At 29.3% G+C, this 23126-nt stretch overlaps 6 protein-coding genes across 16 annotated transcripts; 4 read left to right on the forward strand and 2 right to left on the reverse strand.

Moving 5' to 3' along the window:
* Nucleotides 1-3323: 3323 nt before the first annotated feature.
* LOC126866219 (uncharacterized) lies at nucleotides 3324-4856 on the reverse strand. Its single transcript, XM_050619555.1, has 5 exons — nucleotides 4526-4856; nucleotides 4101-4354; nucleotides 3880-4010; nucleotides 3669-3810; nucleotides 3324-3555 (listed from the first exon to the last, which is right to left on the reverse strand). Exons 1-5 carry the CDS (start codon nucleotides 4577-4579, stop codon nucleotides 3441-3443), a joined length of 696 nt encoding a protein of 231 aa, XP_050475512.1. The 5' UTR covers nucleotides 4580-4856; the 3' UTR covers nucleotides 3324-3440.
* A 461-nt stretch (nucleotides 4857-5317) lies between these two features.
* LOC126866254 (uncharacterized) lies at nucleotides 5318-7419 on the forward strand. Its single transcript, XM_050619594.1, has 3 exons — nucleotides 5318-6785; nucleotides 6886-6963; nucleotides 7159-7419. The coding sequence occupies exons 1-3, from the start codon at nucleotides 6610-6612 to the stop codon at nucleotides 7214-7216; spliced, it is 312 nt and encodes a 103-aa protein (XP_050475551.1). The 5' UTR covers nucleotides 5318-6609; the 3' UTR covers nucleotides 7217-7419.
* A 151-nt stretch (nucleotides 7420-7570) lies between these two features.
* Nucleotides 7571-10930, forward strand: LOC126866131 (mitochondrial DNA helicase). Of its 7 annotated transcripts, XM_050619346.1 has the most exons (9): nucleotides 7571-8206; nucleotides 8522-8585; nucleotides 8767-8850; nucleotides 8926-9155; nucleotides 9223-9907; nucleotides 9990-10234; nucleotides 10308-10408; nucleotides 10477-10696; nucleotides 10767-10930. In XM_050619346.1, the coding sequence occupies exons 4-9, from the start codon at nucleotides 8934-8936 to the stop codon at nucleotides 10905-10907; spliced, it is 1614 nt and encodes a 537-aa protein (XP_050475303.1). In that variant the 5' UTR covers nucleotides 7571-8206; nucleotides 8522-8585; nucleotides 8767-8850; nucleotides 8926-8933; the 3' UTR covers nucleotides 10908-10930. The 7 variants fall into 7 exon arrangements, with proteins under 7 accessions (XP_050475303.1, XP_050475294.1, XP_050475310.1 ...); XM_050619337.1 differs by lacking the exon at nucleotides 8522-8585; XM_050619353.1 differs by lacking the exons at nucleotides 7571-8206; nucleotides 8522-8585 and adding an exon at nucleotides 8216-8268.
* A 587-nt stretch (nucleotides 10931-11517) lies between these two features.
* On the forward strand, nucleotides 11518-17788 carry LOC126866158 (glycosyltransferase 25 family member). 4 transcript variants are annotated; one of them, XM_050619409.1, is made up of 12 exons: nucleotides 11518-12618; nucleotides 13129-13357; nucleotides 13506-13848; nucleotides 13935-14054; nucleotides 14126-14315; nucleotides 14466-14540; nucleotides 14621-14678; nucleotides 14756-14883; nucleotides 14979-15182; nucleotides 15287-15615; nucleotides 16660-16886; nucleotides 16996-17155. In XM_050619409.1, exons 1-10 carry the CDS (start codon nucleotides 12431-12433, stop codon nucleotides 15459-15461), a joined length of 1710 nt encoding a protein of 569 aa, XP_050475366.1. In that variant the 5' UTR covers nucleotides 11518-12430; the 3' UTR covers nucleotides 15462-15615; nucleotides 16660-16886; nucleotides 16996-17155. The 4 variants fall into 4 exon arrangements, with proteins under 4 accessions (XP_050475366.1, XP_050475369.1, XP_050475359.1 ...); XM_050619412.1 differs by lacking the exons at nucleotides 16660-16886; nucleotides 16996-17155 and adding an exon at nucleotides 17621-17788; XM_050619402.1 differs by having other exon boundaries at nucleotides 16660-17155.
* On the forward strand, nucleotides 17055-19613 carry LOC126866183 (actin-related protein 3). The gene is made up of 6 exons (XM_050619474.1): nucleotides 17055-17245; nucleotides 17621-17801; nucleotides 17890-18204; nucleotides 18299-18613; nucleotides 18705-18923; nucleotides 19002-19613. The coding sequence occupies exons 1-6, from the start codon at nucleotides 17202-17204 to the stop codon at nucleotides 19179-19181; spliced, it is 1254 nt and encodes a 417-aa protein (XP_050475431.1). The 5' UTR covers nucleotides 17055-17201; the 3' UTR covers nucleotides 19182-19613.
* LOC126866151 (transcription factor 25) lies at nucleotides 19581-23124 on the reverse strand. 2 transcript variants are annotated; one of them, XM_050619387.1, is made up of 9 exons: nucleotides 22989-23124; nucleotides 22625-22779; nucleotides 22105-22466; nucleotides 21786-22014; nucleotides 21444-21697; nucleotides 21061-21370; nucleotides 20669-20962; nucleotides 20409-20599; nucleotides 19581-20261 (listed from the first exon to the last, which is right to left on the reverse strand). In XM_050619387.1, the coding sequence occupies exons 2-9, from the start codon at nucleotides 22754-22756 to the stop codon at nucleotides 20237-20239; spliced, it is 1797 nt and encodes a 598-aa protein (XP_050475344.1). In that variant the 5' UTR covers nucleotides 22757-22779; nucleotides 22989-23124; the 3' UTR covers nucleotides 19581-20236. The 2 variants fall into 2 exon arrangements, with proteins under 2 accessions (XP_050475344.1, XP_050475334.1); XM_050619377.1 differs by having other exon boundaries at nucleotides 22879-23040.
* Between the last annotated feature and the right edge of the window lie 2 nt (nucleotides 23125-23126).

Below are 23126 nucleotides of genomic sequence, written 5' to 3' on the forward strand. Positions count from 1 at the left end.
TTCGTTTCTTGGAGAAAAGAGTATCTATGTACCGACATCTTCGGCAATAAAAAGTATCGATCGGTTGGGGGTAATGAAGAAAAATGTCGTATGTTCGACCGGTAAACTTGCAACTCCATCGATTTTGATGAAGAGGACAAGGCGAGATATGTCTGTAGGTGATACTTATATGCAACAACAGGCATCTCGAATCTCTCCCCTCCCACGGAACCAGAGATTCCCTTTCTCTTTAGATTGTGAAACGATTTTCTATCGTGGCGCTTTAGCTTTGCGGATTTATTATATATGCAACGGGTTACGCAAATTACGACAAAGTGCAAATATTTCACATGACCTGCACCTGCATGACTCCCCTTTCTACGCGCGATCATTTAAACCGAGCAGACACGTGAATCACAACCGGGAACCGCGTCTCCTCTGTATCGTAATTCCTTCGTCTTTAAGTCACAATCAACTAGGTAATGTACGAAATCGAACATTCGGTTCAGCTCAACCAACGTGCGACAGAATCTTACCAAATGAAATTTCTCCTTGCTTTTTTTTCGATAATGTCGATATTATTTCTCTTGTATATAATACGTATATGTCAGCGCTCTGTGTATATGTATTCTTGTTAATCACAAATTAACTTCCGTCCCGTTGTTCGTGTTTCATCCCGTTCTTCGTCCTTTCTCCGGTCCTCGGCGAATCACATACGTATTTATACACTAGTTGGTGAAACGCGTGAACTCTACACGAAACGAACAAGTAAATGGATCGCAGATATATAAGACAACAAAGGTATAACTTTTGCGTAGAAATATGTTTCGATGATCTTTCCACGATCTTTCTATGCTATTCAATTGCTCCGATCTTCCAACAAATCATAACGATTCACGGCCATCGTTACATGAGTCTGGTATAGTTTTGTCGAAGACAAACTAGCGAGATCCTGTCGAAATAGCTGTTGAAAACGACAAAGTACTTAAGTAAGCAAGTATATAAGTATGTGTATACTTGCTTACGGAGTAAGAAATGTGGCAGCAGGAGAAAAGAAAATATGGTAGGATGAAGGAACGAGCGAGTCGAGAGTCGGGAGTCAAGGGTCAGTCCGCAGGATCATGGAAGCAGCTACGTACTACGTATATTTATACATGTAAGTATGTACATATACATACAGCTAGAATTCGTATTGCATCACAGACAAGACCCCCTACTATCAAGAGTATCAGGACGGAAGCGACGCTACTTATGAATGGGAGTACTCGCCCATTGGTCGCCTTCGATAGCCAATGGCTGGCTGTACGCGCGGCCCTCTTTGCGCGACTCCCCGTGGATTTCTGCAACTTCTCGGTCAGATTAACGCGTATCAAGCGACTACCGATAAACGTTTCGATTCATTGACCCTCACCTATAATGTCTTACGATTTATATCGAAATCTCGAAAGACGATTTTTCTTACTTCCTTTGACAAATATTTTCCACATTTCTTCGAAAAAACATCTTTCTTTCCTTTCCGATTATCGTATCGTATTTAGCTTCTGGTAATTAACTGTGTTCTTACTGCTAGAAAAATAGCAGTTAGTTATTGTAATATAATCGCTTTATTCCTTATTGCTTATATCGAGTATTGCGAGCTATAAATCCACGTTTCTTATGGTAAATATAATTAATTAACGTAAATAACGTATCACAAAAAGATCTGATTCAATTATCTATATTCTGTCATTTAGTTCTTACCATGTATTAAAGATTTCCTATCGGGTGCTTAATCTCTTGCGAACAAATGAAAAGATCCTAATTTTAGCGACAAATTTTTAAGTCGAATAACCCTCCAACATTACAGATCGAATATATTTAAAAATGTATCATTTTTTTCTTCAACTTCATAACGCAAGTGTATTGCCACTTATAAACCGTACATATAAGAAAGAATTAGTACTAACAGTAAGGATAAAGACGAGATTTCAATTCGTTTATTCGATCAGTCGTTTATTGTTCGTCTGATAGAGCACATATACTATCGTTATATGTAATAATCAGCTATATTCTATGCGTTTCACAATAAGAAGGGATAAATATCGTAGATTCGATAATCACTTTACTGTTGTTCGTTTCTGCAACTATGTTGACCATGTTGGAATTGCCATTTATTATGACGTGACCGTCAAATGATTTCATACTAGATAGTTAAATTAGTTCTTGTACTTATCTTTCGTCTTATTTATATCTATTGTCTCGATATGCAAAAGCAACCTACAAAATTTCCAGCTACAGGCGTGGAAAGCGTGATATCCACACTTTATGCCAGGTAATGTTATATTATATATATATATATACTGAATATACTATATATAGGAATAATATTGCTTTATATATTATTATATAATTATATATATAAAGCAATATTATTCCTAAATTCCCATGCATTATATTTATCTTAGTCAAATACATCGTATGTGTTCAATGATCGTCTTCTGGCATAAAAGAACAACAAACATGTTTTACCTACATTTATCGGGATAATCCAAATACAATTCATCATCCGTTACTTATTCTCTTTAATTTCTTTATGCTGTCGGGAAAGATGAAATTTGATAATAGAACAGAAAGCTATAAGTGAATGACAGGTAGTACATGTATAATGTATACATAATATATGTATGTGTACATTCAAGTGTCAGAATATCATTCTCTTTCGGACCGTAAATATTGCGTAAATATGATCTTTTAAGCTAAAACTCATAACAAATGAATAATTCTAGCTAGGAATACGAACGTGTTAAAATTAGAACGTTCATATATGTATATATATATTTTTATATATATGTATGCAACAATACGCTCACAGAGGTATTAATACACTATAATGAAAAGGAAAGGAACTTATGCATGCAAGAAAGTGTAAATGTGATAGGTTTGGTGTCAGTCATTGTCGATAAAAAAGGTAGTAACATCGCGGACAAAAGACTAGTAAATATTGTATCAAATCCAGTAACGTTAAATGTAAAGAAAGATAACAATAATTTACCAAAGAGATAAGAAAATCATCACGAAATTGTCTTGTTATGGCCTCCAGAAATGCACATGAAACACTTTTTTACTTTCATTGAGTTAAGTACATACTTATATTTATACATAGTACTTTTCACATAATATCATATTTCAAGTATATTTTTATAGCAGATACTATCACATTTTAAGCTTGCAATGTCTTATTTGATTCTCCATATAATTGCTCCACATTGTTTTAATAAATTGTAAGTTTTTATTTCAAGCCTATATGTCACTTTTTAATACCCAAAAAAGGAAAGCGTGCATGATATATTTAAAAAATGTTAGCATTCTAAGAATTTCAACATTTATAACTTTATTGCTATCTTTATTACTATCAAAATTTCTTATTATGCGACAATTGCCCATAACCATATGTATTCGAAAATACGTTTCAATTCTTGGCTTCAATTCCACGTTTCTTTCTCATCGAATTCTGTTTCAGGAACTGCTGATTTTTGTGAATGCCTTGTCTGTTGCCTTTGAACTGGCTCTCTCCTTGTGTTATTTGTGGAGAAGTAACTGTAAATGAAATTATATTCCATAAAATGAAACAGTTATTTTTTTATAAAATTGAAGAGAAGTTTATGCATATAGAACCTAAATTTAATGGCTACTAAACAAAAAAAGTTTACTTTTGAATATCACTATACTGGCTCCTCATTTGTTGTTCTCTGTGCTGCATCCATAAGTCATCATATGTCACACGCTTCTTTCCTTGTTGCTCATTTGTTGACTCTTCTTGTAAATTACCACTTATATCATCGAATTCATTTGCTTGAAACATAATTCATAAACTTAATTTAACCATCGAAAGATTATCAATTATTCCCTTAACAAACTTACGATAGCTCTCAAATTGGGTATCAATATTATCCCAGACTGGTTTTTCTTCCTGTAAATTATCAACGGAAGATACAAGATATTTACTCTGTTGTTCTTGTCGATTAACATTGCCACCTTGATGTAATTGCTTCCTAAATATAGTTTATATAACTAGTTTTACTGACCCATTATGAAAAGCCAATATATTATATAATTCTACACAAAACAAAAAAAAGCAACACCTTGGAAATGGATCGATGCTATTACCGAATGCTTTATGATAACATTTTGGTGTATAAAATAGTTTTCCAACGAAGGACATTGTTACACCTATAACAGTTGTTACAATAGGTTTTAGCATTCCTGGTGTCTTAGGGATCAATATATATGCAGCTGCTGCGGATAAAATCCCATAAGGAAGTGAAGCATTATAAAAAGCATCTCTTTTCATACAGTCTCGAAAAATTCGCAATGATTCTGGTGTGGCGTTAGGAACCTACGATTTATAAGTAAATATTTATCCTGATTTTATATAAAAATTATTAAATTTCTCTTAATAAAATGTAATCTTATCATAAATATTATTTTTAAACAGCAACTAGAAACATAGAATAATGATTAGGTATAATGATTAATAGCTATGTAATTTTTAAACTTAAGTACTTACCAATTCTTGCAACATTTTTAATTCTTCCTCCTCGTTTCCTCTAGACATTCTCATAATTTATACCGAATTACGTATCATTAATAAAATTAATAGATTATTTGTATACTTTCCGTATAACCTAACTGAAGAGTTTAAAAATCATAGCCAATAAAGTAAATGAGTAACCAGGGAAAAGCTTTCATATATTATGTTAACAATAATGACTGATTGCCTGTCCAACAATAGTTGATACTATTTAATACAATAAGATAACAATAGACTACTTTCAAACATTATACATCATTCCTTATATACAACTTTGTTTAACTGCATGGGTAATATTTTTCCGGCAAATTAAGCACAATGTGCTTTCACCATTTTAGTATATCATAAGTAGCGGGTAATTTTAAATGATACTCTTCCAAGTTCACTAAACGAACACAACAATGTGATTTTTAGAGGAAATATGTATGGAAGTGGATTTAAATTATAATAACTGCTTACTAATATCAAAAAGGAAATTTCCTCTAATAAAGGAAATTTCCTCTAATAAAGAAAATGTCCGTTAATATCTATGTATATACCTAATTCTAAATGTCTAAAATTCATTATTTAACTTGTTTATCTAATAATTGACAGTTTTTATATTTTTTTATCTATGGCAAGTTAACTGATTAGTTTAATAATGTCAAATCTGAAAAATAAACGCCTAATAAAAATAATTATGTACGTGAACATTTAGTCATTTCATTAAAAGTCATGGTTCTTTTTGTAATATATTTATTTTCATTGCTTCTATTTTAAAGATATGTAATTTGTTAGAAAATTCAAACATAATCAAGATGTATAAATGTAATTTGAAATCTGTATATCGATTTTTTCGATATTACTTCGATTTACTACTATTTATATACTATTTATATACTATTATTATATACTATTTACTATTACTATACTATTTATTCGAATATTACTTTGTATTTTATATAAAGCATTTACTAAATGTGATATTTTTAAATCAAATATCTTTGGTTATTTTTTATTTATTTATTTCGGCCTCGCCTGCTGTGAAATGGACTTGGTTTATATTATACTAATTCACGCATTCCACATTCCACTTATTCCTACAACACCTCCGCCTTCTTTCTTTCAATAAAATTTTCTTTTTCTTTTGTCTCTTCTACTCTAAATAGAAATTCATCCCTTTTTCTAATCAAATACTTTGATATATTTCTAAAAGCAAAGAACAGCTAAATATATTTTTTAAATGCTGAATAATGTTACCACATAATGAGTACACATTTATCATCATTTATATTTGAATATGAATAAATCTGAATATTAAAAATTGAGTCTGCAATGAAATAAATATTAGAAATTCTATTTTAATTTTATACTTTATTATTTTTAAACAAATTTATTTCTTTGACAATTCAAATATGTATCTATAATATGCACTGCATAAAGCACTTTATTTACATCCAAGTGTTAATTTAATAAGTATGGAAACTTACATTACATTGCAACTTGCTATAAGAATATTCCATATGCTTTGTTCTATTCACATACAATAAATATTCGTTTAATATAATTATGAATGTAAAAATAATTTTTTTTATAATATATATTAAAAAGATAATATATTGAATTAATATTAAAAATTAATAACTAAATGATCATATAATTGCTAAAAATATATTTTTCATCATTCATACAAGAAATCCATAACTTGTACAGAAACTACATTTTTAAATATTTAATTAGATTATTATAATTGATAATTTGTGTATAAATTTTTCTTATAATCTATCCTGTAAAGTAATATTTTTATGATTTTATTTAAATTGACCCTTGTTTTCCATTTATTTTCAAATGCACAAATACTAAATATCTGTTATATTTCATGTACATACATGTATATGGTTCAAGTTCATGATTTATGAGGAATTTTGTCTTACAAATTTTCCACTCTTACTTATGAACAAGATGAAAATATATATCATGACGTATCTTGTAGTCATAACTTTAGTAGAGGGGGTGGTGCTAACAAGGCTCTAACATTCACTATAAAAGTTCTTGCTCGAAATACGAAGGTGCTGTTAAAAATGTTGTGTAACAGTGAAACCAATCGAGGCTCTAAAACTTCTCAAATATTGTACTTATCATTGTTTTTATTTTGTATATCTGTACAGTTAACGTCATGTGTGTCTGATACGAGTTATAATGCAACAACTACTATGTTAACGAATATTACATCAAATAATCCAGTTGGTGATGACTTGTAAGAATATTTTACATATAATATTAAGAATTCTTTGCATGTATTTATACTTATTTATTTAATTTCTACTTACTCTCTTTCTTTTATTCTTATACCACAGATATGTCATAAAAGCAATGGTATATGAAATTGGTATATTAACGGATGCGGATAATGCAACTAACGATACTACTGAAAGGTAATATCAAAATGAATACCAGTAGTTCTTAATCTTAAAAGGTCTGAATTAACACCTTAAACCTTGAAAAATGATACAAAACAAGATTATCCTGTTATATTAATTTTAAATTTAATACTATATATCATACATTAATTCTTCTTTTTATTTAACCTACAAAGAACATACATTTATATTATTTTGTTTTATTCATAGGCAAGAAGTTAAACTCTCATTTTATAACTCTCCTATCGAGGACAATGGATCATCATAGAAGGATATTATCTATCATTGATATAAGTTATCTATTGTCATCTATTGTTCATGTATTTTAAAAGTTCAAATTGATATTACATCAACATTTGAATGAAATTTATATCAAAGAATGTAATTGTTGTAGGAAAATTTAATTGTTAATAAAGTTTTACTTTAATATATGTAATGAAGTATAACAAATAAATACTTTTAAAAAGATTACATTTTAATTGTAATTGATTTCACACGTACAGTATTTTTCTTTGTTTGATTTAGTATAGGATATTTGAAAAGAAACTAATACTTTAATTCATAAATGTAAAACAAACTTTCTCCTCTTATATATCATAGAATTCTATACACCGTTACGCGCATTTCATTGTAATAAACAATTTAATGTTAAAGAAATACAATAAGCTTTTACATTCCTAATAGCATATTCAATAAAACAATATTCTGCCACAGAATAAAATATGTATAAGAAATACACTCTTTGTAATTAGTTAAATATGGTTTAGTATTATTTAAGAACGAAAAGGAGGCACAAATGTACGCACGCGCAGAAACACACCTCCGCAGACGCACACGACACGCACACGCACACGACACACAACAAGAAACTGAAATATTTCAAATATCAAACTAAGTATTTCAGATATTAACACGTGATGCATATCCTAATACAAGTAGTAGCAAAGGGTAGAAAAAATGTATACATATATACGCATATATATTTAAATACATTTTCTTGTTGATGATCATCATACAATGATAAACAAAAATATAACAAACATAAACATAGTTGTCAGATCTTATGTTATCTGAACTGAGACAAATTAGAGGTTGTGTTACATCCTTTATGAATTCAAACAATGGTTTTATACATATTTTATACATATATGTAGTATTTTTCATAGACATTTCGTTATTTTCCCGTTAGATGTCTCTGCATGCTTCAGTAAGCACGTGTATTGTATATTGTCTTGAAATAAACAACAAATTCATAAGTGTATGCAATTTTACATATACGAAAGCATATATAATCATTAAAAAATGAAATACAGATAGAAAGTAAATAAAACAAAAAAATATTAATATAAGAATATGCTAATGTAATATTTAAAAAATATTAAATATTTTATATTCCTCTTTCTCTTATAATCAGAGTTTAAATTTATATTATTCAAATAATAAAGAAATTTCATACATTTTTTACAATCAAAATTTCAAGTTATAAATTTTTATTAATGTTGACAATTACTTAAAATAATTTGTATGATTAATTTTGTTCTTCACAAATATAAATTATAAATTTTATGCACAGATGGACATAATAAAAAAAGCAACTAGTTGATATAAGTTTTACTTTCTATTTCGGGAAATACTTAGTAAGTAGTTAGTTTTGTATGTTTAAAATGTTTAAGTTATTGTGTACTTGTATTAGAAAAAGAGAATGTATTAAATATTACAATAAGCAGCATTTACATATAAACAGTGGAAACTCTTTATTGAATATGTCTGTATCACATTTAAAACACTTTCTCAAGCAACAATGTTCAAATATTATAGAAGGATACACATGCATTATAACAGACTGTCCTATATGTAGCAATACAAAAAGAAAGTCAAAGCTTTATGTAAATAAAACAACAGGTATGTGAATTTTAAAGTTATGAAACTAATTTTATGGTAAAATTCCAAGTAAGTAGTTAAAAAATTTTATCATAGGTCTTTTTATGTGTGACAAATGTAATTCTATGGGTTCTTGGAATATATTAGAGAGATTATTATCAATACAAAAGTCAGATGAAAATGTCAATGAATTCAATATGTTAAAAGATAGATGTGTGAACGAAAATTTTCAACGGACTTGGAAAGATGTAATAAATGATTGCCAAAGCATTAAAGATTTATCTGCTGAAGAATATAAAACTGTTCTCAACAATTTTTCATTTCCTGTAATAAAATAAAGTAAATTACCAAATATTCCTAGTTATAACGATATTTTAAATAACTTTTTTGTAGCACATTTCACAAGAAGTCCTGTCTCAGCTAAACTGTTTCTACAACAAGGCCACCAATGTATTATATTTTCCATTAGTAGGACTAAACAATTCTATAGTTGGATATAAAACACATTCAATCAATCCAGAAAAAGAAAAAACAGTTCCTGTCTCTGGTGTTAGTGGATGTATACAATACAAACAATACCATAGTAAAAATGATAATAGTGCTGTAATTGTAGGAACGATAGATGATTTGCTAGCTTTAATATCAAAGAAATCTGCAAGTTTAATTATATGTCTCCCATATAATCTAAAGAATCTACCTCAACAATTATTACCATACATGGAATCTTTTAAAAAATTAATTTTATGGTTTGGGAATGATGAAATAAGTTGGTATACTGCTAAACAGTTTGCAAAAAAATTTAATGAAAAGCGATGTTATTTCATCAGACCAACAGACTCACAACCTCGACCAAAATTGGCTGCCGAAATGAATTATAATCTCAACAATATTCTTGGAAATGCTCAACCTCTATGGCACAAAAGTATAATTACCTTTCAAGACCTTAAAGAAGAAATTTTATGCGATTTGCAAAACAATGATAAAGTACAAGGAGTAAAATGGAAGCGATATTCAACTTTAAATCGTATATTGAAAGGTCATAGAAGAGGTGAATTCACTGTATTGACTGGCCCAACTGGTAATATATGTATAATGTAATATTTATAAATCCGATCTTTACTATAATATTTTTGTATAAGTGAATGTTTTGTCCCTACCAGGATGTGGTAAGACAACCTTTATGAGTGAATATTCCTTAGATTTGGCAATGCAAGGTGTTAATACTTTATGGGGCAGTTTTGAAATAAGAAATGCACGATTAGCAAGAACAATGCTACAACAAATGGCAGGAGTACCTTTAGATGAAAACCTCGAAAATTTTGATTCATATGCAAATGCGTTTGAAAAGTTGCCAATTTATTTTATGACATTTCATGGCCAACAAAACATCAAAGTAGTAATGGATGTGAGTATAAATATAATTGTACAAATTGATTTTCTTTATCCAAATTGGAAATTATGATATTTTTTTATTATAGGCAGTTGAACATGCAACATACATACACGACATAGCTCATGTCGTAATTGATAACGTTCAGTTTATGATGGGAACATGTAATGATTCGAAATACATGGATAGGTATTATAGAATAACATCCACGTAAGACATGTTTTTCACTCATTTAAAATAATAAAGTTATACTCTAGGTTTTGGAAACAAGATGAAATAGTAGGGAAATTTAGAAATTTTGCTACCATGTACAATTGTCATGTAACCATGATAATACATCCGCGAAAAGAACGTTCCGACGAAGAATTAACAACTTCATCAATTTTTGGGAGTGCAAAAGCAAGTCAAGAGGCAGATAACGTGCTTATTATTCAAGATAATAGACTCAACACTCTTCGGGGCAAAAAATATTTGCAAGTATGTATATAAAAACAAAATATGTATAACAAAGAAAATTAATTATCTGAAGGTGTACATATATTTGTAGATAGCTAAAAATAGATACAGCGGTGATTTAGGTGTTATGGTATTAGATTTTGATAAATCAAAGCTTAGTTATACATCAAGATTAAAAGGTAAGGAAAAAAGTAATGAAAAATTAAATATTTGTCAACAAAGGAAACAGTAAATAAAGATTATTGTGGAAGATGCTTTCATGTGTATGTTTATCAAACATCAACGTTTAATTTAGTATGTCCGTTGAAAATGTTTTTATTCTTTTTAATTATATAGCAAAATTATTAAAGAGAAAATTGTGGGTTTTAATATGATCAGAAATAATCTCTACTGCAAATAAGTTTCTTGGGTCATATAAAAAATATCTCTCTCAATCTTTTGTTTACGATACATACGTGAATGTTGCAATTAAAGTTTTAGATCAGATTAATATTTACCGTCATCATATCATATCGATATGAATGAAAAATCTAGAGAAAAACATGAGGAAGATAGTGGTACAAAAATTAGTTATTCCACGAATTGGTAAACTTGTAAAAAAGCTACTTCCTCTTCGATATTGATGATTTTGAAATATGTTATAGAAATCAACATTTTTAACAACTTTCTCCTATTTTTTTTTTTTCGGCCTTAGTTTCCGAAATATTTGCAAAATACTGCTGATATCACTATAGTGTATTTCTACCTATAGTTGTGCGTCTGTGCAGTGTATGCGCCAGTTAGATTGCCGGATGCCGGCCGCTTATCTTTTGTTTATAAGCTTAAAGGTCCCGTGTACGATTGCATATAGGAGGCTGCAAGAAATGTCTGTTACAATTCAATTAAATATGAATATCATCAATATATTGGGTTTGGGTTTATGTTAATTTTTTCAATCCAGCTGCCTGATGGCAACGCTTGCATTAAATAATAAGTTAATTGAAAGAATAGAAGGCGATTGAATAATTGATATTATTTTACGAAAAGAATAATTGTTATTGTTTCACGCAAGCGTTGCCGATCGCTACGATGAAAAAATTAACCCAAAACTAGACCAAATACATTGATGATATTCATTTTTAATTGAGTTATAAGTTATAATAGACATTTCTTGTAATCTCGCATATGAACATTGTCACAGGGCCTTTAAGCTTGCCGGAACCTCGTTTATAAACAAAAGATAAGCAGCCGGCATCCGGCAATCTAACTGGCGCATACACTGTCACAGACGCACAACTATAAGTAGAAATACACTATAGTGATATCGGCAGTATTTTGCAAATATCTCGGAAACTAAAGTCGATCACCGGTTATATATAGAAAAAAGTTGTTCAAAATGTTGAACTTTACAATATATTTAGAAATCATCGGATCGAAGTAGGTTTTCTACAAATTCTCCTACAAATTAATTTGTACATACTTTCTGTATTCCTACTTGTAAATTTAAAGTATCGTGAACACGTCTAAGTAGTTATATGTATTTGTTTTTACGGATAATCGGATGTGTATACAAATACAGCAACTCTCTGCTTTGCCGACTACATGTTTTTCACGTGGGCACATGTGGGTAGTAAAATTATATCAGAAGAGATGAACTAATCTAATGAATAACATGGTGAAGACAACGCTTTTAGGAACTGTATCTTTTATTGTATATGTTATCGTGAATAACTAAACAATCAAAGGTAGAAGATATTAATAAATTTCGAAACGGAGATGAAATTAGTGAATTTTTTTTGTGTTACCTTGGTGTGTTTTATCGTGTTTATTGAAATTTCTGGGCAGAATTTAAAAAATCCGACAGTTTTAATAACAATTTTAGTACGTAACAAAGCACATACATTACCATATTTCTTAACCTTCTTGGAACAACTGACTTATCCTAAAGAACGAATACATCTCTGGTAAGTATACATATATTCTAACCTTGTTATTCCAGCAAAATTGTTAAACGACAATTGTAGAAATCATAATATATAATTACATAGATAAGGGGAGTAGAATTATATCTTTGATTAACCAAATGAGCAAAATTGAAAGTAAATGCAATTTTTTACAATACCAGAACAGTAACAAAGAATAATTTTTAGTTTCACAAAGAAATAAATGTATATTTATTATATTATCTTCGAGTATAAAGCATTTCAGTTAGATCAAATTTTAAATTAATGGGCAAATACTGCTTAATAGCAATAATGCGTTTGAATGTCATAAATATTTTTAATATCTTTTGATCACTTTATGTAAAATATGTTAATGCAGAAGCAATAATTGAAGTTGAAACATACCGATATATCATATTTAAATTCTTTTTAAATATTATGGATGCTTCACTTATTTAATATATATATATTTCTTAATACTTTTGAATTATTTTTAAGCTGTAACAACTAAGATTACATACTTTGTTTAAGGATATGTAGTGATAATAATATTGATAACTCAATCGAAATATTATCAGCTTGGCTAAAAAATGAAAAGAGCAAGTATCATGGAGTTGAAATAAATTTTGATGAAAAATCAAACGGATTCGAGGACGAAAATGAAATTTCCCATTGGTCACCACAAAGATTTTTACATGTGATAAATTTACGCGAAGAGGCACTTCATGCTGGAAGAAATATTTGGGCAGATTTCATTTGGGTAAAAACTCATTTTTTCATTTTTATTAAATTTTGATAAGGTTTTACAATTTTCAATTATTGAGTAACGTTTTTAAAAAACTTATCTTTTTGATTGTCTAGTATGAATCTCTCTCTCTCTCTCTCCTTCTCTTTATATTCAATTTTAGATGCTCGATGCAGATGTTTTTCTAACAAACCCGAATACTCTTAACGAATTAATCTTGAAAAACGAAACTGTAGTTGCCCCGTTATTGAAGTCTGATGGCTTATATAGCAATTTTTGGGCTGGAATGACCAGTGATTTCTACTATTTACGAACAGAAAAGTATGAACCTATCTTATTTCGGGAAATAAAAGGATGTTTCAACGTGCCTATGATTCATAGCGCCGTCCTTATAGATTTAAGAAAACATATTTCGGACCTTTTAACATATGATCCAAAAAATTTGAATCAGTACAGCGGTCCTATCGACGACATTATAACTTTTGCCGTCGGTGCTAATAATTCTGGTAAACTAATGCTTAAGTTTTTATAAAATTTTCTCATTTTTGGGCGCTTTCCATAAGTAATCTTTTCTTCCTTCTATTTATACTAGATATACCATTATTTATTTGTAACGATAATATTTATGGCTTCATCATGGTTCCGTTGGAAGAAGAAGAAACGGTCACTGAAGATCTACAAAGATTGACCAATATTAAGACAGAAATATTATGTAAGTTAAACCAATCGTGAAAAAGGAAACTGAATTATACCTTACATCGTGAAATTTTTATTTTTTCTCAGCCGACAATAATTACCTTCCATTGTCAATGCATCTCGAGCGATTTGTACAATATCCTACCGAGGATACGTTGCAAGTGGACAATATTTATATGATAAACCTTTTAAGAAGACCAGAAAGACGCGAGCGAATGCACAAACTTTTTAAAGAACTTGGAATTCGAGTAGAAACACATGATGCTGTTGACGGTAGGTAAGTCGTGAACACGTTAGCAATTTATATATTTGTATATTTCTTTCATTTTTATATTAGAATATTCTTGTTAATAATGATTGAAAGTCGTTGGTTTTCAATACCATTATAAATAACTTTATATTATAATTTACGCGTTTGTCTATTCAGGATATTAAACCAGTCTGTTATTGAGAAATTGGGAATAGAGATAATGGCAGGATACACTGATCCTTATCATAATCGGTAAGTTACAATGAAAAATAAGGTATTAAAAATACCTTGAAACTAATATAAACAATTAACGATAAGAAAAATAATTATAGACCAATGACTATGGGTGAAATTGGTTGTTTTTTAAGCCATTACAATATCTGGAATAAGGTAATTGCACATCAAATTTGTGTAATCAAGTTATTAGTACGCTAAAATTACATTAAACAATTGGAAAATTATATTAGGTAATAGAAAATGGCTTTAAAAGTATTATTGTCTTAGAAGACGACGTTCGTTTTGAACCGTTCTTCCGTCAAAAAGTAAATTACATTTTAAGAGAATTGGAAGACCTTCAATTTGAGTGGGATTTGGTGTACGTATTTAATATATAGAAAATTTCTTTAATACCAAACTTAATTATAAAATTTGGTTTGATTAAATATGAAATTCTATTTTATTATATATTAGTTATCTGGGAAGAAAAAGATTAGCAGAAAGTGCTGAATCTTGGATCGATGGATCAAAATATTTGGTACATGCTGGTTACAGTTACTGGACATTAGGATATATTTTATCTACAAGTGGTGCAAAGAAACTAATAGAAGCAATGCCGTTAAAACAATTATTACCCGTCGATGAATATCTTCCTATATTATCTGATGTTCATCCTAGGTAAAAGGAGGGAAACTTAAAATATTTTCTCATGCTCCTTTCTTAAATAAGTCTTTTGTAATACTTTAATCATATTTTACTATTATTATTCTTTCTATATATAGGGATGATTGGAAAGTACATTATACAAAACGAAATTTAATATTACTTTCCGCAAATCCTTTATTAATTTATCCGACGCATTACACTGGTGAACAAGGATACATTAGCGATACAGAAAATTCTACGACTATATTTAACGACCAAAATATAAATAAATCGAAACGCGAAGATCTATGAATACCATAAACACTGCCATAAACAAATAGATATAAGAAATATTTAAGTAGCCTCTTCTGCTTTAGCAAAAGCATTTTTACTACATTGCATTTATACTACATTTGCATTTATACTGCAAGAATATTCTTTGTGCAGAAAGTGATACATATAATGTGTGAGATTCAAATAATATTTTGTATTTCTTTTTTATGTAATTTGTTTGTATTTATATATTGATACTACATATATGTTATAATACATAGTGTATATGTATATTTCAGTGTATGTATTCACACACACATTTTCTTTTTTTACATCCAATTCCTCTTTTTCCAGCAATAAATATTCTTCTTTATCTGCAATATTAAATAAGAATGGGCGATTCTTTCAATTGTATTACATTGCAATTTATCATTAATTGAATAAAATTATCATTATGTAACAATTAGCCATTCAATATAACCACTAATATTGAAAATATATGTCTATTTGATAAACATATGTACACACATTATACCATACATGTAAATATGCAAATCGCATGAACTCTATCCATTTGGAATATCTTTGTTGTTTCAAACAATAAGCAGAAATATTTCTAATAAAAATCATAGAATTTCGAGGAATACATAATATGATAATCGCGGTTTCTTGACAAATGGATGCATAGAGGAGACACGAAGGTTATTTTTGTTTTTTTGCATGGAATCATATATATTTTAATATGCTAGTCAATCCATCTCAAAATGCAATCCATCAAAAAGTATTAATCTATCTCGAAAAACTATTGGTTTAGTGATATTTTAATTTGTCATATTTAACACATGAGAGACAAGGAAACGCATGAAAACTAATAGTTTTTCAACATATGTAAATAGGTTAGTAATTTTTTGTAGAAAACGCCGAGATTAGTCAGTTAACGTAATAAAAAACATATGATTCCATTTAAAAAAACAAAAATGACTTTTAACCTGTATGCATTATCACTTATCAAGAAACCGCTAACTACCATAATATTATGTATTCCTTTAAATCCTATGTAGACAGAATTCGTGGGTACATTGTATATACACGCATCAATATATCGTTTAAAATTTCTCTTGGGGTCAAGAGATGAAGTGTGCAGGGGTTAATTGTTCTTTATTTTATCCAACGGAAAAATCTTTTCGGAATTTCGTTATCTTCTTTTTTCTCATTTTCAAATTTTCTCTTTTTTTAGTTTCATTCTCTCTTACTCGTACCAACACCACATGATCACCCACCACGAGTCAGTTAACTATGTGCCTAAACCGCAGGCTTGCTATTACATATTACAATACGTAATAAATTCTTTAAAAAGACCGGTACGCCCGCCGAGAATCGAATCCGGAACCTTTTGGTAGTAACCAGCTAGACTGTGTACTTCGATACCAGTTCGCGTCGGATCAATATATAATACATTATTTCGTTAAGTATACAAGATTTTTTGTTAATTATAATATTCGATTGTTTTTAAAAAACAAATTTAAAACAAGATATATTTAATAAACTTTACGATAAAATCGGTTATTTATAGATATTGTGATGATCTTCCCTATAAATTCCCATTTTTGACAATCTATCAAAGAAAATTTCGCTCAATGAACACGCCGCTTAAAGTGCACTTCTGCTTTATCTGTAAAGCGAGGTGTGGTTAATTGGAACGGATGAGTGTTCAGTTTGTATTGTAGAGAAGATATTTTTCTTTCGAATAAAAGCAAAAACAGAAACGAAAAGGGCACAATGCTTGGTCGTCTACCTGCATGTGTAATCGATGTGGGTACAGGGTATGTAATTTAAAAAATTAATCTCAACTAAAATAAATGAGCTGAAGCGTGACTTGATGACACATGTCATTCCACGTATTAAATAAATTATACTAAAAAAATGTAACATAATTAACTATTCCTTTTTCTGTCTTATCAATTGATAGTTAGTTGTTAGAAACACAGCTACTAATATTCGTTATTTACATTCAGTAATAACAAGCTATAAATTTACATTAGTAAAGCACTATTTCTAACAAAATTTGAATTCAATATGTACATATATAGTAGTTAATGAAACAAACATGTACTAATAGTAGAGTAATTATATATTTTGTTTATTTATTCTATCAAAAAGAAAAAAATATTTTCTCATTATTATTTGTAACTTTACAGATATACAAAGCTAGGGTTTGCAGGCAATAAGGAACCTCAGCTTATAATTCCTTCTGCAATTGCTATTAAAGAAACTGCAAAGGTTGGAGATAATAATGCCAGAAGGGTTACTAAAGGAGTCGAAGATTTGGATGCTTATATTGGAGATGAAGCTTTTGAAGCTACTGGTTATTCTGTGAAAGTATGTAGATACATCAGTATGCGGTTATATTTTTATTAAAATACATATTTTTCAAATTACCTTATAATTTACGCTCAATTTTGCTTAGTATCCAGTTAGACATGGATTAGTGGAAGACTGGGATTTAATGGAAAAATTCCTACAGCAATGTATTTTCAAATATCTTAGGGCAGAACCTGAAGATCATTACTTTTTACTCACAGAACCACCATTAAATACTCCAGAAAATCGGGAATATACAGCAGAGATAATGTTTGAATCATTTAATGTGCCAGGTCTTTATATTGCTGTTCAAGCAGTATTAGCATTAGCTGCCTCTTGGACAGCTAAAACAATAGAGGATAGGACATTAACAGGTGTTGTTGTCGATAGTGGAGATGGCGTAACTCACGTAATACCAGTGGTATGTGTAAAAGAAGAAGAATATAAAATTATAAAATGAACATACAACATAAATTGTAACCTGTTGCAATTAACAAATTTATTTTGTCATTTAGGCAGAAGGTTTTGTTATAGGAAGTTGTATAAAGCATATTCCTATTGCCGGTCGTGATATTACATATTTCATTCAAAGTTTGTTACGAGAACGTGAAATCGGAATTCCACCTGAACAATCATTAGAAACAGCTAAAGCAATAAAAGAAAAATATTGCTATATATGCCCCGATATTTCAAAAGAATTTGCTAAATACGATAGTGACCCTACTAAAATAAAAAAATATGAAGGTGTCAATAGTATTACAAAGCAACCATTTGTAGTAGATGTTGGATATGAAAGGTTTCTTGGACCAGAGATATTCTTTCATCCTGAGGTATGTCCATTTAAATTTAAGCATATAAATTCAGTTATAAAACATGAAAGGTTTGTTACATGTACATTTTATTTTATTATCACATTTTTAGTTCTCTAATCCAGATTTCACGACACCACTAAGCGAAATCGTAGATGATGTAATTCAAAATTGTCCAATAGACGTTAGAAGACCATTATATAGTAATATTGTATTATCGGGTGGTTCTACGATGTTCAAGGACTTTGGCAGACGATTACAACGTGATATAAAACGAATTGTCGATGCACGTCTCAAACTTAGCGAAACATTAAGTGGAAGTCTAATTACGGTAATATGTATTTTTATATATTTCAATATGAAAAAAGAAGAAGAGTAACCTTAATATTTATGTTTAATTTTATTTTAGCCAAAACCTATAGATGTTCATGTTATATCGCATCACAAACAACGTTGGGCAGTATGGTACGGAGGTGCGTTATTAGCTAGCGATCCAGAATTTTATACAGTTTGTCATACCAAAAAAGCTTATCAAGAATATGGACCTGGAATTTGTCGTTATAATCCCGTATTCCATAGTATGGTATAAAATAAATAAGAATGCAAGTGGAATTAAAAGGAATTACATTATTATGGACCAATGGTCCCTCTGAACGCTAAATGATGTATCAACAATTTAATGAATTTCTAATTTTTTATCTTAAATGATGATGTACTTGATTAGATGGAATGGGTGTTTTTATTACATAATTGCTAACTGAAATAATTACAGAGGAACGCCCAGTATTGCACTAGTAAACGCACACAAAAGTTTTTATGCTCATTAATTATTACAATAATATATGACGATATTTATATGTAATAAAGATACAGGGAAAATCTCTCAAAAAGATGAAGGTAACACTGCATTAGAAACAATGACTAGGAATAGTTAATAAAAATGATAATACAAAATAATTGTATAGATCTGTACATAACATAAGACAACTTGAAAATAATAATTCTTTTTTAATGAATTACATTCACAGAGTATGTGCTTTACATTATCCTATATATAATGAGCTTATGTATCAACAAAATATAAATGATAATTGACAAATAACACTTTGATACAAGTATTTCAACAATATAATTTATTTATTAATATATGTGTATATATACGTATGTATATGTGTATGTGTATGTATATATATATATATATTTATTCTTTTTTTATTATTTAAAACTTCGCAAAAATTGGGTATGTAATAATTGCATCAAAAGTACCAAAAAATTACAATACAGCATACAGGATTGTACAATGTATACAACCTCATACTACATATGAATATATAAATATAATCAGAGTATATCAAGCTTCAAGTACATATAATAAAATATTATACAACTATGATAGTGATAATGATGATGATGAAAGTAGTTATAATAATAGAAAAGGACTATAATTTTTGTAGTGTTCATTACTAAATATTATATATATTACCTGCCATGAAATGTATGTTATTTTCATAAAAATAGCTGTTGTTTGAAAAATATTTATACACATATTAACTTCATTTTTATGTTATTTAATTGAAAGCAAACTTCCTGTACTCTGACATGTTATTCCACGATATAATCAGTAATCAATAGTTGAAATCAATTTTATGTTTCTTCATCATTATCATAGCTAAAAATTTTACATAACATTATATATTGTAATAATTATCCGCTTATATTAATTTAAACATTATTACTGTTGTTGTTGATGTTGTTGTTGTTGTTATTACTTCTATTACTATCACCATTACTAAAACTGATACTATTAGATACTTACGATAAATTTGTATTTTCAAGAACTTCCGCAACATCTCTACTAATATCTCTGGATAAATATGAAAGAAAGAGAGATAAAAAACCGGCATTATTTCTGTTTGATCTTGTACTTGTGGCAGGTCGTTTGTAAATATCAATACTATCCACAGGTGGTAGAGGATCATGCGAAAGAATGGAACCATCAATTTGTACCTAGTATTTCATACAAGAATGTAGTACAGATGAAAAAATTTGAAAATTATAACATAAAAGTGCTTATACCTCATGAAAGTTCACATTGATATTTCTTATATCAGACAATATAATATATCGTAAAATATTCTTTGGTAATCTCCCTTGGTAACGTTTTCTTCGTTTTACCTCACAATACTTTACGTAATCATCTTGTGAATTAACACGATTTAGTACAGTGTGTACATTTTCACGTAGCCACGGTAAAAGATCTACATCTTTCCATAGGCGAAAGTTACGATCGACATATAAATTTTGTAGCTTCTCTAGAGGTGGTGAAGTTGAAATTACTGCTTTAGTGTTAAAGAAATCATAGGATCGTATCTGCAAAACAATTTCGTATAATAGGTTCTAATTTTTCTTTAATTTCATATAAAAATTTATTGAAACATTTGCTCATCACTATAATAACATGAAAATACCATTTCATCAGGTTGTATCCCACATTTTTCTAGTAACTGCATCAAAACACCCGGGAACATTATTAAAGCATTTTGTAATAGTTCGTTAGCAATACTTGTGTTGCCTAAATGAAAATGGGCTAAAGCTAAACTGTATGCTATATTTGGCAACTGTGTTAGGTTTCTTGTACTATCCCAAAGATTGCAAAATTCTATAAACCATTCGTATTCCTTTGCTCTTAAAGCATAGAAATCAAGACAAAGAACCACGGCTAATGGATCACCTTCTGGATCAAGTGACAAAAGTAATTTACAAAACTCCAAGCTTGTTCTGGAATATAAATAAATTTGAAGAAAATTAAAGAAAGCGTTATTAGAGGTTTAAAGAAGTTCTGCTTTTTTACCTGTAACATGCACGTCCACCAACAAAATTAATATGTTTAAATAAAGTTATAAATAAAGCACGATTTTGTTGTTTCCTGTAATCTAGTCTGCAAAGAGCAGTTGTATAATTAAACAGTGGGTGAAAAGCACATTCTAAGCAGTACAAAGCTCGTTCCGTCAATTGTGCAGCCATTGCTAAATCATCATTGTGTTTACACAGTTCGGCTAATTGTAATAATGCATCTACATGATAAGAATGCATGTTGATTATACTCTAAAAGAAGACATGAAAATTTGATTTATTTCAAGTACTTTTTATGTATTCATAATAAATATAGTATTTAAATTGAAACATAACATACAAGGATATTTTCATGATTTGAGCTTTCAACAGCTTCTAAAAATTTTAATTGTACTTGTCTGTATGATGGACTGTGGTCATACACAAAGTATTGAACATTATTGGTTGTTTGTATAGTATGATCCAAAGACATTGAAAGGCCAAATTTATTAATTGGTGGCCAATTATCTCTAGCAGAAACCAACCAGGTTTTCTTTAAATGGCCCACACGTCCTCTATTTCTCCTATTGCTGTTGAAAGTAACTATTTATGATACAAGGTCTAATTACACTATTTATCTTATATCTATTTACATAACACACGTTTCATTAAAAACATACTTTTGTTCTGCTTGCACTGTTTTGCTACCAAAAATTCTCTTAAGTTCATTATACGGATTTAAGTGCTTATGTTGCACTAACAAAATATTTTCTTTAGACTTTTGTTGGCTCCACTGAAAATTATCTGTACTTTGAGAGCTACAACCTGGAAGTGGTTCCCCAAGTAATTTATTCACTTCCCTCACTGTTCTTTCAATTTCATCTATATTTTCTTCTTTTGATTCAACAATTTGGGCTTTACAACCTTCTAATTTTCTTCGTCTTTTCTTTTTTTTCTTGCGCTTAGCTTCATCAACACTATTTTCATCCGCTGCTTGTTCTTCTTCATTTTCTTCCTCATTAATTTCAGAATTTTGATTCAACTAAAAGAAAGGAAAATAAATTTCATAGTAACATTAAGTAATATAATAAATATCCAAAAAATTAGGAAAAAATTTGATTACATTATCATTTAAATGATAATGATACAAAATGGAAGTGCTAAACAGAAAGATACTTATTAAAGTATTTGGACACATACTACATCAAAGAAGTTGAATGTCTTTGGTTTAACGTTGCCAATTATCGAGTTTTCCATCTCACTCTCATTTTCACTACCCTTCTCGAATAATACATCACTCCCATATACTTTTTTCATATACCGTGTAGACATTTTGAATAGAATTAATTTTTAACCTAAAAGTAGACAAATCGAGGTAAAAGCTGTTCAGATTAAATCAGAAATTCTGTGAATCTTAAGAATCAAGTAAATCGTGATTGTTAATTCCCCCTTGCCTGCCAAAAGTTCTCGTTACAATCTGAACTTGTCCTGACTCCTCACTTATCAATTTTTCCCTTCAAGTATAAGCATAACTGCTATAAATGTATAGAAATGAATTCATTACCATTACTGCAAGATTGTTAGACGCGTCACGTTATGAGTCATGTTACGTTCATGATAGTTCTAAACTCACTACAATCGCTAACAAGTTCTGCCAACAGTCGTGTGATTTTAAAAGTTGCTGAATTGTCAGATAAAAGTC

The sequence above is a fragment of the Bombus huntii genome, chromosome 1 (genome assembly GCF_024542735.1).
Source record: "Bombus huntii isolate Logan2020A chromosome 1, iyBomHunt1.1, whole genome shotgun sequence".
Classification (NCBI taxonomy): domain Eukaryota; kingdom Metazoa; phylum Arthropoda; class Insecta; order Hymenoptera; family Apidae; genus Bombus; species Bombus huntii.

What these genes read in the sequence shown, in the direction of transcription:
- LOC126866219 (XM_050619555.1), bottom strand. Translation starts at nt 4,579, where the DNA reads ATGAGAATGTCTAGAGGAAACGAGGAGGAAGAATTAAAAATGTTGCAA. An exon ending in AGCATCGATCCATTTCCAAG is followed by an intron (nt 4,011 to 4,100) that starts GTGTTGCTTTTT and finishes AACTATATTTAG; the next exon opens with GAAGCAATTACATCAAGGTG. An exon ending in TACCCAATTTGAGAGCTATC is followed by an intron (nt 3,811 to 3,879) that starts GTAAGTTTGTTA and finishes TTATGTTTCAAG; the next exon opens with CAAATGAATTCGATGATATA.
- LOC126866254 (XM_050619594.1), top strand. Translation starts at nt 6,610, where the DNA reads ATGTTGTGTAACAGTGAAACCAATCGAGGCTCTAAAACTTCTCAAATA. An exon ending in AATCCAGTTGGTGATGACTT is followed by an intron (nt 6,786 to 6,885) that starts GTAAGAATATTT and finishes CTTATACCACAG; the next exon opens with ATATGTCATAAAAGCAATGG. An exon ending in ACTAACGATACTACTGAAAG is followed by an intron (nt 6,964 to 7,158) that starts GTAATATCAAAA and finishes TTTTATTCATAG; the next exon opens with GCAAGAAGTTAAACTCTCAT.
- LOC126866131 (XM_050619307.1), top strand. Translation starts at nt 8,604, where the DNA reads ATGTTTAAAATGTTTAAGTTATTGTGTACTTGTATTAGAAAAAGAGAA. An exon ending in TCAACAATTTTTCATTTCCT is followed by an intron (nt 9,156 to 9,222) that starts GTAATAAAATAA and finishes ACTTTTTTGTAG; the next exon opens with CACATTTCACAAGAAGTCCT. An exon ending in TGTATTGACTGGCCCAACTG is followed by an intron (nt 9,908 to 9,989) that starts GTAATATATGTA and finishes TGTCCCTACCAG; the next exon opens with GATGTGGTAAGACAACCTTT.
- LOC126866158 (XM_050619412.1), top strand. Translation starts at nt 12,431, where the DNA reads ATGAAATTAGTGAATTTTTTTTGTGTTACCTTGGTGTGTTTTATCGTG. An exon ending in TTTGGGCAGATTTCATTTGG is followed by an intron (nt 13,358 to 13,505) that starts GTAAAAACTCAT and finishes ATTCAATTTTAG; the next exon opens with ATGCTCGATGCAGATGTTTT. An exon ending in CAATTTGAGTGGGATTTGGT is followed by an intron (nt 14,884 to 14,978) that starts GTACGTATTTAA and finishes ATTATATATTAG; the next exon opens with TTATCTGGGAAGAAAAAGAT.
- LOC126866183 (XM_050619474.1), top strand. Translation starts at nt 17,202, where the DNA reads ATGCTTGGTCGTCTACCTGCATGTGTAATCGATGTGGGTACAGG. An exon ending in AGATATTCTTTCATCCTGAG is followed by an intron (nt 18,614 to 18,704) that starts GTATGTCCATTT and finishes TCACATTTTTAG; the next exon opens with TTCTCTAATCCAGATTTCAC. An exon ending in TAAGTGGAAGTCTAATTACG is followed by an intron (nt 18,924 to 19,001) that starts GTAATATGTATT and finishes ATTTTATTTTAG; the next exon opens with CCAAAACCTATAGATGTTCA.
- LOC126866151 (XM_050619387.1), bottom strand. Translation starts at nt 22,756, where the DNA reads ATGTCTACACGGTATATGAAAAAAGTATATGGGAGTGATGTATTATTC. An exon ending in GGTGGACGTGCATGTTACAG is followed by an intron (nt 21,371 to 21,443) that starts GTAAAAAAGCAG and finishes TTTATATTCCAG; the next exon opens with AACAAGCTTGGAGTTTTGTA. An exon ending in TCAATGTGAACTTTCATGAG is followed by an intron (nt 20,600 to 20,668) that starts GTATAAGCACTT and finishes ATGAAATACTAG; the next exon opens with GTACAAATTGATGGTTCCAT.